Consider the following 19,751-nt stretch of genomic DNA (forward strand, 5'->3'; position numbering starts at 1 on the left):
GTTCCTTGGAATTCATGATGCTGTTTTTTCAGCAATATTCTCTAACAAAGATCCAAGGCCACAAAACATCTGTATTTATACATACAAAAAGGACAAAAATTAAACAAAGATGTACTTTGTGGCTTCAAAATCCAATTGTACAACAAGGATTTTATAGTTATAGTTTTAAATTGGCAAAAATTAGCAAAATTACACCTTATTGTCTTTATATTTCACAATTACTTGATATTTTATGAGATCAAGCAACAAAAAGTATCAATAACAAAAATTTGCCAATTTTTGAAAAAAAGGAAGGAAATTTAGTTTGTTGCCTTTAAGTAGGATAAAGGGTTAACCTTGGAGAATGTTAATCTCCATATTGGGGTTTACTTCTTTGCCCATGGTAATTACTTGTGGTAAGCTGTAAACGACAATGACACAATGTAAAAAGAACTATGGTATGTACAGTATATTCTATCAGTCAGCATATATTATCCATATATTATCCTCACACACTGTAAGCCTGTTTTAATGAACATATGGAGGACTCAAAAAGTCAATATTCATTTTTGACAAGATGGGTTTATTGCTTTATTGAGTGCGTACGTACATGCTATCATGAATGTTATGATTCCTGGGCTTAATTTCTTTCAATATCTATAATGAGACATGAAATGATAGGGCAATTAGAGGAAGATGGAGGCAGTGATCTATGTCTAACCTTCCAGCTGTCGGGTGAACTCCAGCAGTGCCCACAATTTCAACATGATTTCAATGTACACTGTTAGCACCTCAAACCCCCAATTTAAAGTGGTTTCTCTGCCTACCTGGAATCACAAGACTTGCATATAACTTATTTTAATAATGCTGTACTTGTTAAGTTAGAATAATAATAATAAGGATTAACTGATAAAATTCTAAATTTTAATGTATTAAATACCAATGTAATCCAATGTATTGTTAATGCTGATGGTTTCTGACTGCTGTCTCCCTCCTGATGGTTGGGGGGCGCTGGATTACCCAATTACTTATGCCGTTAAAGGGGTTTTCCCACAAACAAATGTTAGGGCCATACGTCACAAAAACGAGGGGTCCCTCAAACCTCACTCGGACCACTTGTCGCTCTGTCAGATGGAACAGACGGCCGTGCATGACCGCTCTGCTCCATTAATCTCTATGGAGCTGACGGAGATTGCCAAGGATCTTCAAGTGGAAATGCTTTCAAACAACTGTCTACGAAAGAAAATACCATTCCAACATGCAGGGTCGACTTCAGGTTTCAGTAGATTCCTGGGCAACAGAGCCTCAGTGGGCCCCTTTGCAGTGAACTCAAGTGGATACATTAAAAATTCTGAAACTAAAGCAGTCTCCTGTTCCCTAAAATATTCCCTAGTTTCTCATGCTCAACAGCCCCTTGATGGTTATTTTATATAAAGCCCCCCCAACCTCCTATGGATTCATTATATACAGCCCCCCTGACCCCTATGGATTCCTTATGTACAGCCTTATGTTGGCCCCCCAGCTGCTCTGGGGCCCGGCACTTGCCCAAATATGCCCAGTGCTGGTCCCGGCCCTGCCAATATGTTGAGACATAAAGTAGAATGCAAGATGGTGAAATAAGACTCAGGCTAGACATGTCACTTCTAGAAAGGAGTTGCAACAATGATATATAATGAGAGTTTCACCCAACGTATTATTGAACCAGTTGTACCTCAGTAGACTATTTAGGAGCCTTATCCAACCTCCATTAATAACACTTCAATTGGACAGATACACTTCATAATGGACCAAAAAAACTCTTTATATTTTCTTTAAACTATTTCCACAGAATAGGGTCTAACTTGCTGATCGGTGAGGTCTTAGTGATGAGACCCCCACAGATCACAAAAACGAGGGGTCCGATGGGGTCCCACGTCATGCGCGGCCGTCTGCTCCATTACACTGACGGATCGACGAGGGGTCAGATGGAGGTACGTGGGACCTCATTGGACCCCTTGTTTTTGTGATCTGTGGGGGGTCTCATCACTGAGACTCCCACCGATCAGCAAGTTAGGCCCTATGTTCATGGGAAAACCCCTTTGTCACCTTAACACATCCATATGCAGAAAGCATTGTTATTCCTCCTTATTTAGCAAACATGTGCTTGGAAAGGCAATGAATGTTTTTAAGGTCTCTCACGTGTATTGGTGTTCAGATTTTTTATTTAAAACAAAAAAGTGTCATTAGCCTGTTATTTTGCATGCAAGAAAAGTGGGCAAGACACTTCTCTGAATGTTGTTTCTGCCAATGAAAACAATAGCAGGTATCGGATCGAAGCCAAGAAATTTAAGGTTTCCTGATTTGTTCATATGACATTTTTACTCTCAAATCTAACATCAGTTTACTGACAATTGCTGGGTTAATACGCCACTTTAAAACTCATTGGAACAGATGTATCATGCCTTTTGCGCCAGTTTTTTGGCCTAGAAAGAAATGAAAAAGTTGCAGTTCCTGGAGCTCAGCATTGAATTTATGACTATTGGCTTTATGACTTTAGTACCAGTGGTCACAGCAGGAATGGGGAACAAAGCAGTCCAATTGCAGGGACGCCTTAACCAGACAAATGAGGTACAATCAGCGCTGGTTTTTGGCACTGAAAGCTGAAATCTACAGCACCTGAACCTCTTAGTAATGCTGACATATCACCCAGCATTTGTGCTCATTATTAAGACTGTTAATGCCCAATGCTCCAGTCTTAAAGCATCGGCTCCATTGACTGTAAACCAATGATGTTGGGTAGTTTAATAGAAGTTTTGCTTTACAAAAAAAAAAAAAAACACAACATACTCACAGAATCAACAATGTTTACCACGGATTTCGCAAAGTTGCTGGTATGAATGTAAGAGGAACGTTGTTTCTTGTACTAGAAAGAGAATAAGAAATGCTCATCAATTTGAGATACTTAGAAATTTCCTTACAGTTTCCCTAGGGATGTAAAACAGTGTTAGAGTACTAGGAAGCTAAATACTGCCACCATGTGGTGAATGCAAAGATAGCCCTGAAGTAATAGGAACAAAATGACTTGGGTTACAACATTTGCTATTTATGTTGGACTGCAAAAATCCTTTCCATGTATAGGACCAATAGAGAAGCATATGCCAACCATACAAAATGAAAAACACTATAAACAATAGTCTTCACAACGCATAATTCTATACAATATTTTGATATGACGAATAAACATAACAACATGCATTTATTTTATAAATCCCTATACAGCAGGGCAACCTAATTGATCTGTGCCAGCATTCAGGTCTATCGTTTTCTGATAATATCCCTATTATATCACATCTCATCTTTAGGGCATAAATACTGTGTGACCTCAGCTTAAACGACTTGTCCCAATTCATTCCCAAATTCTCCAAAGTGGCAATAACATTCATTAACAGTAATATTTTATTTTGTAGATTTATTTTTTTTCCCATATCCTAGGTTATTTCTTTTCACACTACTAAAAAACCTACAACTAGAAAAAGTGGGTGGGTCCCAGGGAAAGCCAAAAAGTTTTTCATTTCCTGTTTACAGAGAGTTGGTATATGATGTCCTATGATTTATCATTATAAACAACATATATGGAGGCTAGAAAGGTATCCAAAAATGGTGAATACCAAAAAAGAAAACCCAATACTAGGTATACTACTCCTATTACCAATATACAAACATGGAATACCAATAATGATATATAGGACCAAAGTGTTATCAATCAAGTAATGCTAATAACCACTTAATTATAGAAAATGTTTAACAAACTTTATTATTCAATACTAATACTGAATAATAAAGTTTGTTGAACATTTTCTATAATTAAGTGGTTATTAGCATTACTTGATTGATAACACTTTGGTCCTATATATCTTTATTGGTATTGCATCCAAAAATGGTGGACTGGACAAGTATACACAACACTATCATTTTCTCACATTTTCTCATGTTTTCTTATGGTCCAAATTACACATCTCCTTCATCCTTTGGGTCAGTATTATTACTTATATATTACTTATCTACTTCTGATAATAGATTCCTAATGGTAGCTTTCCTTAAACCCCTTAATGATGTAGCCAGTTTGTACGCTAAAAGTGTACTCTCATCTCGGCATTCACATTTAATTACATTAATCTGCCATATATATACATTTCTTCAATTAGATCTTATTAAAAAAATGTTCATGTGTTAAGATAATTTCTCAGAAATGTAGTCTTATGGTCCCTTAGAAACAAGACTGACTTGGATACAGCCACCTCAGCTGGAGCAAATGCACAAAGACACAAAGGGTGTGTTGTGTTTGTCCCACAGCCGTCCTTTGGTAATGATTGCAGAATCCAGGAGGTCAGGCAGGACTCAATAGCACATGTCTGGCCACCGCAGCCGAAATGTGAGGTGGTCGTATCCGTGGAAGCTATCTCGTTTCTAAGGGACAACATGGCTACATTTATGAGAAATTATCTTCACACAGGAACATTTTTTTTAAATAACATCTAATTCAAGAGATGTTTATATATGGCAAATGAATTAAATTAAATGTAAATGCTCAGATGGCACTACCCCTTTAAGGCTCTGTCCTTTTTAAAAAAAATCTGACCAGTGTCTTTTCCTGTGATAATAGCTTTTCAACTTTGTTTTCTCGTGAGACATTTTAGTTTATGTTAATAGGATAAATTCACTGATCAGTTAGTTTTTTGGGGGGTAAATATTAAATAATTTAGTGTCCTACTTTTTAGACAAAAAGTCATACCACATTTTTATTTTCTAGAAACCTTTTGCTATTTGTCTACATTTTATTTCCATAATTTGTTTTACGTTTCCTTTTTTTAATGGTTGGTAGAAGGTTTAAAGTTTTAGTAGCAAGTTCTATCAGCACGCCAAAACCTACCAGCAGCACTGCTCTGCCGCGTCATGTAGATAGTGAGGACCACAGCCCACTATCTCCTACCTATTTTTTGCACTACAGCAATGAATTGGGCACAGTATACTTTGATTTAATAGCCCCTGATGAATCCTATAGAAGCATGGAAGAAACGCGTTGGGAAAGTTCTTATGGGCAATCATCTGTCTGAGTGTAGGGAATGTTTACATAGGAACAATTGTGGACTGTCCTTGTCAGGGTAGGAGTCTGTGGGACCACTAGGGTGAAGATAGCCCGTAGGGAAATTATAGGGCTTCAACCTATTTGCCCTCCCCTGGCCAGAAGTGACTTGGACCATTGAGGACAACTCTTGGGTGAGACTGTTCCTATATTATCAATATATATCCTATGCTTTTTGGTTTGATGTGCCTTTTGTACATTTATGTCCGGTTTCACTACTGTGGCACCTACTAATACTAATGTTTGAAACATTTTATCTGTACTGCACTGTGCATAGCAGTCTTTTATTTGTGATCAATTAAAAGTTATGTTTTATGTATCTATTTTGACTTGATTCACCAGTGCTGAATTGACTATTTGAAAATTACACCGTTCCATGAATTAATCTAGGTGTGTAGTGAGCATTTTAACCCCACAGGTGGACCCCAATGATGACGCATAATGGATAGTGCATAGTAAAAAATATCCATTATCATGATGCAGGTTCACGCGGGTACGGCAATACTCCATATCTGGCAATAATCTACAGGCTGGGCACTTGGCAGAGCTCAGAAGGGACGGTGTGGCATGCGGCTTGATGTATAAGCTGTGGAGAGTACATCGGAGAAATGCATAAATTATATATCCAGGACAGTGTGGTGATGTGTAAATCCTAAAACAATCCTTTATACATAATGCAGGTTTATCGGGGTATGTGTAACACTGGGGAAGTTTGGGGAACTTCTCCTGGAAAGCTCTGCCCTGGTACAATCCGTGATGTGGCCTCGCTTCCAGAAGTACTGGCACTCCCCCCTTACTGGTCTCTAAAAATCAACTGCTTGACTACCACCTCTTAAAATTACAGAAATTTCCCCTTCTGGCCTGCACACCGATGTAACACGTATGCATTATACAGTGCTATCTACATGATGTGTATTCCCTGCTTCTTGAACTACACCCTCGATTTCCACATGGCATTATATGGCTGAAGCACCTGGTCCGACAAATCCACCCCTCCTATGTACCTATTGTAATCCAAAATGCAGTCAGGTTTGGGGGTTTCTGTACTGGTACCTCAGGCAGGGGAAGGGGTGCTTGTTTGCCCATGTATTGTTGTTAATACAGGGACCTCTTTTTGTCCTTACCACAAAATACAGAGTCGCTGCACAATATCAGACTATCGTGCCTTCTAAGTTTTTCTCCTAGCAGGGACTTAAGGTGACTGCTCTGATTTCTTCTGCCGCATGTCACAGTATTTCTGGAAGCAAGGCTCTTGAACACTATGGTGCTGGTGTAAAAATTGTCCGAGAGGTGGTAGCCCTGGTCCTGTATTGGGTACACCAAATGCCACACTACTTTTCCATCAATTCCCAGGAAGGGGGGCATTCTGGGGAAACTATTCCCTTCATACACTATGAACTTATATGTATACACTGATGTACTCTCACACAACTTATACATCTTCACGCTATACCTTGCCCTCTTATTTGGCAGGTACTGGAAAAAATGAAGTCTCCCATTGAAACGTACCAGGGACTTGCCAATAGATAGGTGCTTCTTGGGGGTATTTACTTCCATAAATTTGGCAATCACTCTGATATGGACCTGACCTTTTATAAGTGGTTATAACTGGATTCATCTCTAGGTGGGCACTGTGCATTGTCCTCATAATGCAAAAACTTATGGATTGCTTCAAAGCGCATCCTGCTCATCGTCATGCTTGAACATCGGGTGTGGTACAGAATGGGGCAGATTTACTTACCCGGTCCATTCGCAATCCAGTGGCGCATTCTTTGCGCTGGATTCGGGTCCGGCCGGGATTTATTAAGGTAGTTCCTCCGAAAGGCATCGGCGCTGAAAGGCATCGGAACGCGCTCAAGTTCACCGGCCTATTCCTAGTGAAGTTAAGTGCAAGCTCCGCAACACATTTTTTGTTTTAAATGCACCGGTTTTTCCGAATCCGTCGGGTTTTCGTTCGGCCACGCCCCCCAATTTCCGTCGCATGCATGCCAGCGCCGAAGCGCCACAATCCGATCGCGTGCGCCAAAATCCCGGGGCAATTCAGGGGAAATCGGCGCAAATCGGAAATATTCGGGTAACACGTCGGGAAGACGCGAATCGGGCCCTTAGTAAATGACCCCAAATGTCTGTGCTTCAATAGCCGCTGATTTTGGGCTTTTTTACCAGTCCAATAAGCAGTACTATGCCTCAATATTTTTCAATCTCTGCTGCAGTGACAGGGGTCCACCTGTGGGGTTGTGCGTAAAAAGAAGTGGAGTTTTTGGCAATATGTTGTGCATCAAAGAAATAAGTCTCTAAAAAGCTAAAAAAAAAAAAAAAAAGAAAGCTGGTCTGAGCCCTGCCATGTATCTGTGTATCGCAGGACTGGCCGTAAAATCAGGGACCTAAGGGGCATAGTTACTGGGGGGCACCATGTGGATCAGAAGTCCCAGGCACTTCAGGAGAAGCCCCAGGCACTTCTGCAGAAGCAAAGGCGCCTTTTAGAGGGTTCCTTGGGGTCACTTTGGCAGACTCGGTATCACAGGCAATATAACGGTATGCCTCCAATGCTGTGTAGGTTTTACCGCCTTCTAGGGGTTTCCTCGGGGTCACTTTAGGATGACGAAGTGGTCCTCACTAGCAGACTTGGTATCACTGGCAATATAACTGTATGCCTCCAATGCTGTGTAGGTTTTACTGGCCATGATTTTCCCTGTCCTAAAAAAAGCAAAAAAAACGACAATTGGGAAAGAGTACACAAACTTGTGTACTTCCTCTGCACTCCAAATTCCTCCTCCACAAGACTGCTCCTCCTTCTCCACACGACTACTACCATAGCTACCAACCCGCGAGCCCTCTCTATGCACTGGGACCCGATGGTCGGTAAGAGGTTAAATATTCCATGCCGTGTACTGTGAAGCTGAAAGAAATTTCAAATGCGGTGAAATTGCCAAAAACAAATTTGCATCATTTTCTTTTTGGGCCTGTTTCATTTCAAAGTGTGCTCCAAATGACACCTCCCCTTTATTGTATTTGTATTTTTATGTTTTAGTAGATTCTGGGATCTTTGCAACATTTTGATCACTATTTATTAATTTTTATGTGCTGTAAAATGGCATAAAGTGGTGTTTTGGACACTTGGGCGCTATTTTCCCTTACGCAGTTCACAAACTGGAATAACCGTTTTTAAATATTGATAGATAGGTATTGTTGCATGCCAAAAGTCCCAAACATGTTTATGTTTTTTATTGTTTATTTATATTTATATTAATTCTAGGGAATTTTTTGGGCCGTTTTTGAGCAGTCCATTAAAAAATGCATGCGTTAAAAAACGCTTCAGTTTTTTTAAAACGCATGCGTTTTTGTCCGTTTTTAATTGCGCAAATTTGGAAAACCAGACAAAAACGCATGCCTTTTTAAAAAACGGATGCGTTTTAAAAAAACAGGTGCGTTTTTTAACGGACTGCTCAAAAACGTGTTCAAAATGCCATGTGTGGCATCACCCTTAACAGGTGAAAGACATGAACTGAACGGGTAGATGAGATTTGTGGAGTAGGTTTCCCCTTCAAAATCAAATTAACCCATTCAGTTCATGTCTTTAACCTGTTAAATTGACAAAACTGCACCTAAAACCACCTCAAAGCTGATTGCGATGCAGTTTTAACTGCAACGTGTGACCGCACCCAGAGGGAGGGGGGATTTTAACTTTTTTTTACAATTTTTTAGATCCTCTAGGATACTTTAACCCTTTTGTATGAAACTTTCAGAAATGACATCTCCTGGGGTCTTATAATGACTCCAGGCTGTCATGGCAACTGTCACTCCCTGATCACATCACACGTCACCGTCAGAAGCGTTCCTGGGCGTGTGTGGCATTATGCAACACACACCCAGTGTGTATGAAGAGTCTAATGTCATAGTGCAGCAAGGGGTTAAAGGACATCTACCAACAGAATCACTGATAGTTGATGTTTAGTACTCACCTCCCTGTCCCGTTGTGCTGTACAAGGACTCTCAGTCAGTTAAATTGGAGTGCACACACTGTAATCATGAGGGCTGTAGTTTGGTCTCAGCAGATTTTGGGTGTGGTTAGTAGCGTGGCTTGGAGGGATATCACCGCACTACGTGCGCCACCATTTTGTCCATCTTTCTCATCCACAAAAGTTGGGAGGTATGCTACTCCTCCTCCTTCACACAACTACTACTCCTCCACACGACTACTACTACTCCTCAACATAAGCTACCTTGAGCTGCCGCCCAGTGTCATAGGTCAAGGTCATTGGCCAGTCTGTATTGACTGGCCAATTGAAGCGATCAACATTGCACGACCAATCACATCAGTCCTGTGATGTCATGGGGGAGTGTCCCCATAGCGATCTCGGCCCATCCTGTTTATATATCGGACGCAGGACGCTAACGAGTTAAATAGTAACTGAACAATAGAGTATGCAACCCTGTATGTAACCTGTATAGCTTGCCTTGAAATTCCCACTGAAATACTGTGAACAGCCAATCCGGTAAATTAACACTCATAGCTGGAAAACATGGTTGTGATTGGCTAATCCAGCAAAATGTCTTGGTCGTGCGGTACGCACTCAAACCTGGTCGGGAAGTTTGGGTCCGCTCATCTCTATTAACAAACTATATTGCACAGAGTGTTATAGGGATGTTCCCATTTTGGCAAATTAATGTTATTGTTTGTATTATCAAAAGTTAGACAATTTTCCAATATACTTTCTGTATCAATTCCTCACGGTTTTCTAAATCTCTGCTTGCTGTCATTCTATAGAAGGATTCTATTGTTTACTATCAGTGGACAGACATCTGATCATTGTCACACAGGTGTGCGGCTCGTTATATATCACACAGCTCTGGTTATTCTCGGATATAATGGGCTGTGCACCTATGTGACAATGGTCAGATTTCTGTCCACTGGTAGTAAACAATAGAAGTCTTCCATAGAATGACAGCAAGCAGAGATCTAGAAAACCATGATGAATTGATAGAAAGTATATTTGAAAATTATATAACTTTTGATAGTACAAACAATAGCATTAATTTGCGGAAATGGGAATACCCCTTTAACCTTTTTGTGCAGCTTGACGTGATACTACGTCATAGAATGCGGGTCGTTCCCGCACCTTGACGTAGTATCACGTCATTGCGATCACCCGGGCTCAGAAGCTGAGCCCGGGAGATCGCCGCGGGATCCCGGCGGTACAAAATAAAACCGTAAAAAAAAAAGTTTAAAAAAAGTGCAATTAAAAAAAATTATTAAAAAAGAATAAAAGTCCCCTTAAGTTCCACCCCATGCAGTAATCAAATAAAACATAAAAAAATGAAAATCACCAAAAAAACACAACTTATTGGGCATCACAACATCCGTTACAACCCATACAATAAAATAAAATCGTCACTGAACCTGTACGATGAACAGCGGGAAAAAAAAACACAAAAAAACTTGCAAAAATTATGAAATTTTCACATAAAAAGTAATCAAAAAGTAACATTTACCCCGACATGATACCAAGAATAAGTACAGCTTGTCCCGCAAAAAAATAAGCTATTAACCAGCTCTGTAAACAAAAAAATATAAATTTCTGCCCATTGTTACATGGCAATACAAAAACAAGCAAATTTCTCACAAAATGAGTTCTATATTCTGCAAAACAAGTTAACCATAAAAAAGCCATATAAATGGGGTATCACCGTAATCGTGATGACCCATAGAATAAAGATAACACATAAATTTTTATGGTACGGTGAACGTCCGGCGAAAAAAATGTTAAAAACCATAAACAAGAATAATACGATTTTTTTAACCACCACCAAGAAAGAGTTAATAAAATCTGATTATTAGCTATTGAGCCCCCCCCCCTGTAAATGATGTACCTGAAAAGTGGATCTCATCCACAAAAAAAATTATCTCTCATATCCAAATTACAAAAAATAAACATTTTATAGCCTGTAAAATGTGACATTGCAGATTTGCTCTGAATGGCGCAGCTTCCCTTCTATGCCCGGCCGTGTGCCCATACAGCAGTCACCACCACATATGGGGCATCGTTATACTCGGGAGAAATTGGGTATCAAACTTTGTGGAGTTTTTTGTCATTTAATACTTTGTAACGGTTTAATTTTTGGCCAAAATTAATATATTGTCTAAAAAAATTACAGCTTGTTAATTACACCTCCATATTGTTTTAACCCATGTGAAGCATCTAAAGGGTTAACACACTTCTTAAAGTTGTTTTTTTAACATTAAGGGGTGTAGTTTCTAAAATGGCGTGATATATGGGGTTTTACTGCTGTTTAGGCCTCTCAAAGTCAGTTAAAGCTGAGCAGGTGCCTCTAAATAAGGGTTTTGGCGATTTTCATAAGAATGAGAAAAATTGCACCCGAAATTCTGAACCTAGAAAAGAGCGAGGAGGTATAAAACCCTATGCTGATATAAAGCAGACATTCGGGAAATGTTAGTTATAAAGTTACTTGGGTGCTATTACTATCTGCTTGAAAAGCAGAAAATTTTGAACTTTGAAAATGAATAATTTTAAGAAATTTTTGCCAAATTTAATTTTTTTTCATAACTAAACACAAACGATATCATCAAAATTTTTCTATTACTTTGAAGTACAATGTATGATGGAAAAACAATCTCAAAATCCCCTGGTTAATTAAAGCGCCACAAAGTTATAACCACCTATAATGACACAGGGCTGGTCCTAAAGGTCTAAAATGGCATAGACACAAAGGGGTTAAGTCTGCTTTTCTTCAGTTACAATGGTGTATGAAGTCAGGTTAAAGGAAACGCATCTCCATTTTGCCATGTTTTGTCTCATACAATTAGATAGCCAAAATTTTTTTCTAGTATCAACATATTTACTTACCCATCCGGAGGAGTACACAGAAACTGCATTGTCCAACGATAATGCACCCGATATATCCTGCATGTATCGCTTCCCCGTTCACCTTTTTCTTCCTGCATGTAAGTGCTTGGTCTTGCGACACAATTTGTAAGTTAAATCCTGCGATCAGTCTGAATATGTCGGATCGTCCGACAACACACCACCGAATTCTGGCGACATAATCCCAGCGCAGACCCCTGTTAAATACCTGTCAAAGCCGCGCAAACCCCGAAAATGACGGAAAGTCCGATGCAACTACAGACCCTTAGTAAAAAAGCTGCATAGTGATACTTTACAGAAGCCGCATGGAAAGAGGCAGCAATGGTCTGGAGTAAACTCACTGAGGTCCGTATAGAGCTCTGTAGACATGTGTACACAGTAGATGTAAAATAAAAGGCTAGCCCTATTATTATGATTAATGTCCAAAGACAGAATAGTGTTTATTTATTATATATACATAGTGATATCTAAAACGAAAATAAAATTAGGTTCCTACAAAATATGTTTAGCATAAAAACTTGGTTAAAATGGGTCATTTTCTGGTGACACATTCCCCTCAATGCTCTACATCCATGCACTTTAAAGATCTAGTGCAGTGGTGACAAACCTATGGCACGGATGCCAGAGCAGTCTCTATGGGCACCCAGGCCATCACCACACCACAGAGTTTCCAGACAGGACCCTGCAGTCCCTGGCCACCAAGGATGTGCTGTGATCAGTGCTACTTTAAAGTTACACATCCTTAGCTGCCTGGGACTATAGGAGGAGCAGGGAGATGCAAACAGGGCTGCGTTATTATTGGGCCCCGCAATTCTTCCTGTTTAGAGGACCCTGGAAAAATGATAATTTGAATTTCTCGTGTCTCTTTCAATGTTGTCCTCTTTCTCAGGAGGCAGATACAATTAACAGCAGTGACAAACAGGAAGCAACATGTTACTGCTTAAATTGCCATATTGGCACTTTGCATTTAAATGAGTGGTTTTGGTTGTAGTTTGGGCACTCTGTCTCTAAAAGGTTCGCCATCACTGTTCTAATGTATCATGGGACAGACACACAATGGGTTAGCCACCAGCAATGTCTTTCTCATTTCCAACCTTGCAATATATAGGCCATTCAGTTATTCCAGCTTTTTTATTATATGCTCCAGACTCAATGTAAATTTTTTATCTACTATAAGTGGAAAGGGTTCTCTAAACTATTCCACATATATGTAACTGCATGAAATTAAAAGAGAAAATCTGCATGCAGTACTCCACTTGTGAACAGGATAGCCCACGTCATCTGAATTTCGTTTTTTCTAGGGACAGCACTGAATTAAAATAAAGTATGGAAGTCTGACTTACCATTTGGTGGTCATTTACAATCATAAGTTCCACATACTTCATCTCTTCAAAAACTCCACGGGGAACCTGTGGATACAATGGGGCAATTGTTTGTTAATTCAATGGCTGCACTAAGTAAAGAGAAAGTACTAAACACCACAAGAACATAACAAGTCATCACATTACTAGGGGTCTAAGAAGACATAGACGTAGAATTATGGAGGCAGAGCATTATATATTGTTAAACCATCATAGTTAATTTCCACTTATGTTCATTTAAAGATACAAGGTGGGGGCGGGGCAGGGCAAAAAGGTTGAGTTCCCAATCTTATTCTAGTTAATAGAGTAAGATTTTATTTAATAATGTATATTTTATTTAAAGGAAACCTGTCAACCAGTCATCACTACCATTATGTTGTCAGGCAGCTGAACAGCTTCTAGATCAGGTTTGTTTCATGGTATCATCCAGAAAATCCAACTTTGTAGGGAAATTTTAGTTAGTTCTATAAAGTCAAGGAACACTGAAGCTCTCCCTGCCACAACTTCACCTATGTGATTGACATCATGACTCCAGGATGCAGGGAGAGCTTGACTTCAATGTTAAAATCTCCGCCTCTTTGACTTCATAAAACCAAGTAACATCTCACTTCACAGTTGATTTTCTGGATGATGCTACCACACCAGACCAGACCATGAAAGAAACATGATCTCGAAGATGCCAAGCTACCTCACAACATACTGGTAGTGGTTTATTAGGCCAATTTCTGATTGCTTCTTCCCATTAAACAGTTACAGAGTCCTCTTGGAATCAGTGGCTAAAAGGCAGGAGACTTGATAAATTCACTAAATAAAATGTGTTAACCCCTTCACGCTCTGTGAAGGATATATCCGCCGCAGAGCTATGAAGGCTGCATGAAGAGGGCTCAGGGGCTGGTAGCAATAAAAACGTCGGCTCATTTCGCCAAAAAAATGACACCACACACAGATCCGTATACCAAAGTATGAATAAGTTATTAGCGTACACATTTATTTTCGTACACATTCGTTTAATTTTTGAAAATGTAATAAAACACAATAAAACCTGTATAAATTTGGTATCCCCGCGATCGTACCGAACCAAAGAATAAAGTAGAGGTGTTCTTTGGAGTGAGGAGTGAAAGTCGTGAAAACTTAGTCCTGTTTTCAGGATGTTGTCAAATGTTGTCAAATGAGTCATTAGGGCCTGCAATATACTTCATATCAGAATCAGTAGGTGTGGCACCACCTGGGGATCCGAAGGCTGGACTGCATATAACAAAAAAGTAACTGAGGGGGTCTTTTATCAAACTTTTTTTTTTTTTTTTGCTCCTTCTTAGCGTAATTCACCGACTTTTACACCCGTTATTTCAAAGTTCCCCAAGGCAGAGCTTTACACTGCTGTGCCCTATTTATCTTAAAAATGTCGCACATTTTTGCACAATTGCAGTAAAAAGTTGCAATTATTTGCTAGAGCAGGCATAGTCAAATGGTTGCTTATACATTTAAGACTTTTGTGAGTCTTTTCAGACAAAAGTATAAAAACAAAAGTATACAAAAGTATAAAAACTAACTTGCTTCATTTATCAACCACCAGATAAATCAAGCCCAAACCCTTACAAAAAAAAAAAAAAATCGATCACAAAAACTAGACACACATTTCCAGACTTCAGATAAATGACCTCCTGATCTCATCCAGATGGTGAGGAGCGAGTGTCTGCTAGCCAGGTACACATATATTGAGTGACCTAAATCTTTATTAGTGATTGCTTAGAGAGCAGGATTTATGTGGTTTGTGCCTTTGCAAAGGCTGCATTTGTGTTTGTGGCTTAAAGGGGTTAACTGCTTTACCTTATTTTTTTAATGTGCGTGTGGGGGGCAGGATATTAGGTAATTTACCCATGAACTTCTATTAATATTTCTGCACAGCTTTATTGATAAGTAAAGTAAAGCCTCCTGCCTTACCTCATCAGCGAGAGATTCGTGACCATAAATGGCTGCAGAAGGGGGGTCATGTGATCTCTATCTATCCATGAACAATCGCCCTGATGGGACTTTGATCTTATATTGATGAATACTATCATAAGGCAGGGTGATTGCTCATGGACAGATAGGGCAATCTCTGGCTGATGAGGTAAAAGACAGGAGGCTTCAGGATTCAAATTACGCATCAATACAGCAGTGCAGAACTTTGAATAGATGTATATCGGTAAATTACCTAATATCTTGTGCATACACCTACACACACATTACATAAACTATGAAGTAAAATTAGCCAACCCCTTTAGTATGAAAATAAAACACTTGATTTGAACTTCAACCTGCATGTGTTCCTGCTTCTTGCACTAATACCTACCGTCCGCCAGAGCGATTCACCACACATGGGTATATTATTTGGGACTATGGCATCTTAAATGTTTGCCATCTTGGTTTCCTAGACTGTATTATTACCAAAATCTGAGAAATGTTGAAATTTATAGTAAATGAATAAAATTGTCCTGAATTCCAAGCAATCTACTTCTATACTATTCTATACAGGGGTCAGGAATCAGATGGCTCGTGAATCAGATGGCTGCATCTGGCTTGCAGACAAATCTTAATAAATAACAATCTGCGCTTATCGCCTGGGTCATAGAAAAGAGTGCTAGAATGAAAAAAAAGGCTGAAGTGATTGCACTTCATAGGTGAGTATTCATTTATTTTTTTGCTGTGTCTTCCTATCTACTGGGGGGCATGTGCTGTGGCTACCCATCTACCGGGGGGTATGTGCTGTGGCTACCTATCTACCGGGGGGGTCGTGCTGTAGCTACATATCTACCGGGGGGGTTGTGCTGTGGCTACCTACCTACTGGGGGGTTATGCTGTGGCTACCTACCTACTGGGGGGCATGTGCTATGGCTACCTATCTACCGGGGGGCATGTGCTGTGGCTACCTATTTACCCGGGGGCATGTGCTGTGGCTACCTATTTACCCGGGGGCATGTGCTGTGGCTACCTATCTACTGGGGGGCATGTGCTGTGGCTACCTATCTACCGGGGGATTGTGCTGTGGTTACCTATCAACACCCCAAACATACCATCAAAGCGATCCCTGTTTGTGAATTTACGAGACTAAAAAGGAACTGTAGTAGCAACGCAGATTACAACAAACAAATAGAAAATGCCAGCACTAGACTCAGAAATAGAAAATATCCTGATTGGATGCTCACACGTGCCAAAACCATTGTGGACAATAAGGACCACAATTTATTATTGACCACAAAATCAAATAAGAAAAAGTCCCCTAAAGTGTACATACCAACTTTGGTAACATCTTATAGTTCACAATTCAAAGAAATAACTCACACTATACGGAAACATCTTCCAATTTTACAGACTGATCCCATTCTTGAAACAATCTTATCTACGGGATGTAGGATAATACCACGAAGGGGACAGACACTTGGGAATTTTCTCTCACCCTCACTTTTCTCACTCCAACCCAAAACAACATGGATGTCACACCAAGGTTTCACCAAATGTGGATCCAATCGTTGCATTACCTGTAACTATGTACTAAAAACCAGCACAATTCAAAATAGTACACATAACAAAACATATCAAATTAGCCCCTTATCACCGACACTAGTTTTCAGCTCAATGACCAGACTCGATTTTTCAAATCTGACAAGTCTCACGATAATTGGTTATAACTTCGGAACGCTTTAACATATCCCGGTGATTTTGAGAATGTTTTCTCGTGACACATTGTACTTCATGTTAGTTATAAAATTTAAGTGATAAGTTTTGCATTTCGTTCTGAAAAAAAGTAAAAATTTGGCAAAAGTTTGTAAAAATTCTTCATTTTCCAAGTTTGAAATGTTCTGGTTTCCAGACAAGATGTAAAACTACCCAAAAAGTTTGATAATTAACATTTAAAGAATATCTGCTTTATGTTGGGATGATAATTTTATGCTTCCGGTCATTTTTCTAGGATGTTATGAGGTGCAGAACTTTCGGTGCAATTTTTCTTATTTTCATGAAAATTGCCAAAACTCACATTTTGAGGGACAACTCAGCTTTCAAGTGACTTTGAGAGGCCTAAATAATAGTAAAACCCCATAAATGACCCCACTATAGAAACTTCACCCCTCAACGTATGTAAAACAACTTCTATTAAGTCCATTAACCCTTTAAGTATTTCACATGGGTTAAAAAATATGGACCTGCGATTTAGAAACTATTGAATTTTTTTGGAAAATACATTCATTTAGGCCAAAACTGAAATTTTCAGAATAAATTAAATGATGAAACGCACTGCAACGCTTGATGCCCAATTCCTCCCGAGTGTACTGATACCCCATATATGGTGGTAAACTGCTGTACGGGCGCACTGCCGAGTATAGAATGAATGGAGGCGCCATTGACAGCAGATTTGTATTGTCACATTGTACGACCTATAAATTTTTATTTTTTTTGGTAATACAAACATATGAGGGCTTATTTTTTATGGGATGAGATACAATGTATAGATAATTTATTTTGGGAGTCTAAAGCTTATTCTTGAGATTTTATTAACTATTTCAAGGGGGACACAAACAAAATCATCAATTTTTATTTTGGATTGTTAGCATTTTTTTTTTCCCCGCTCACCGTAATGTAAAAATAATATTTTATCTTTATTCTCTGGTTCACTACGATTGCGGTGATACCTCATTTATATAGTTTTTCTTATTTTTGCTTAATTTTCCTGAGCAAAACCAATATTGGAGAAAATCGCATTGTTTTTACTATTGACAACTTTTCAGGGCCATAACTTCTGTATTTTTCGGTTGTCAGATCTGGTTGAGGGCTTATTTTTTGCGAAAACAGTTGTTCTTTTCAGTCGTATCATATTAGGGAACGTAACTTTTTTTGATCACTTTTTAGAACATTTTTTGTGATGGTGTTTGATGAAAAATTGTATATTATGGGAAGTTTTCCGAGTTTTTTTTTTACGTAGTTCACCGAGCGGGTTCAATATTGATTTAGATTTATTGTACAGATTAATACGGACGCGGTGATACCAAATATGTATGTTTTTGTGTTTTATTTACTGTATATGCATTTTATGTGTTACTGGGGAGATTATGGGACTTTTATTTTATTTATTTATTTAATTATATTATAAAAAGTTTAAATTTTTTTTTTTTTTTACTTTTTTACATTTTCCACATTTTGGCTTGAATAAGCGATCATCCGATCACTTATTCAAGCCTCTACACTGCAATACACTTGTATTGCAGTGTAAAGTGTAAGTAACTGAGCATGCCGCGCATGCTCAGTTACTTACAGCCGGGTCCTGCCAGGAAGGCAGGACCCAGCGAGAAGAGGAGCCGACAGCCTCGGGTCACTCGTCGGGACCCGGGGCAGCGGCAGGAGGGATCGGATCCCCCGGTAAGCACACCGGGGGGGTCCGATCCACGGGGGACACACTTGCACGCCGCGGTCATGCTTGACCGCGGCGTGTAAGGGGTTAAACACCCGGGATCTGAGTTTTTCCGATCCCGGGTGTTAGTGCCGGGTCTGGGCTGTGATATCACAGCCCGACACCGGCACTAAACTGACCCGATGTCCCGAAATCTTCTTCTGACGCGGCGCCGTAGAAAGGCGTCGCGTCAGAAGAAGTACCCTTAATGACCGCCGTAGAATCCCGATAGGGCGGTCATTAAGGGGTTAAGAGTCACATTAATTGCAATATGCTGTGATTTGTACAGAATGTGATTTAATGTACATTGGACAAACAGGACGTAAGTTTAAAACAAGATTTCTCGAACATCTAAATGACATTGGCAAAAATGACTGCAGAAGAATGTCAGGGGCATCCAGACACTTTACTGAAGTCCATCAAGGACGCATTCAATCCCTTCGGACATTTGAGAAAATACATAGGCCTTTGAGAGGTGGCAGTTTAAAAAGTAAATTACATAAACGGGAAGCATTTTGGATCTGGAATTTAGACACACGATATCCTAGGGGTCTAAATTACAAGAAGGAATTATTGAATCACTCCAAACCACTGCAGATTAGGTCTCCAAGTTCGCATAGAACACAACAATACAACAAAACACAATAAATATGCTAGAAATATTAGCTAATTCATTGGAATTATTTCATATATGTTCCCTTTCCCTCTGTGCATTTTTAGAATTTCTCCCACATGAATCATGATCATTAGAATTACAATTCTATTTCTTCTTTCATTTCATGGGGCATAATAAACTCACATAGATGAGATTATATTGATTAGAAAATCATCTTCTTCTCACAATATCTATAATGGCCGCATTGTTTTAATGTTAATTTTAACATTACGATAACTTGTGTGTTTTTTTCTTTTAACATGAAAAATAATCTTATTTTTGTGATGTTCAAATTTATTATTCATTTATTTTTCTTGTTTCTTGTTTT

General features: G+C 39.2%; 1 protein-coding gene across 11 annotated transcripts in view; it reads right to left on the reverse strand.

The window, feature by feature from the left end:
* The window catches only part of ADAM23 (ADAM metallopeptidase domain 23), a 162,330-nt gene that overhangs the window by 56,278 nt on the left and 86,301 nt on the right, over positions 1-19,751 (reverse strand). For all 11 annotated transcript variants that reach the window (XR_011849397.1, XR_011849398.1, XM_072121072.1 and 8 more), the window contains exons 9-10: positions 13,329-13,394; positions 2,810-2,881 (exon numbers count right to left, since the gene is read on the reverse strand). Coding sequence is in view for 9 of the 11 variants with exons in the window: in XM_072121072.1 (XP_071977173.1) it covers positions 2,810-2,881; positions 13,329-13,394 (138 nt within the window). In the remaining 2 variants the exon portion in view is untranslated. The remainder of the gene's footprint in view (positions 1-2,809; positions 2,882-13,328; positions 13,395-19,751) is intronic.

This window comes from Engystomops pustulosus, chromosome 8 (assembly GCF_040894005.1).
Source record: "Engystomops pustulosus chromosome 8, aEngPut4.maternal, whole genome shotgun sequence".
Classification (NCBI taxonomy): domain Eukaryota; kingdom Metazoa; phylum Chordata; class Amphibia; order Anura; family Leptodactylidae; genus Engystomops; species Engystomops pustulosus.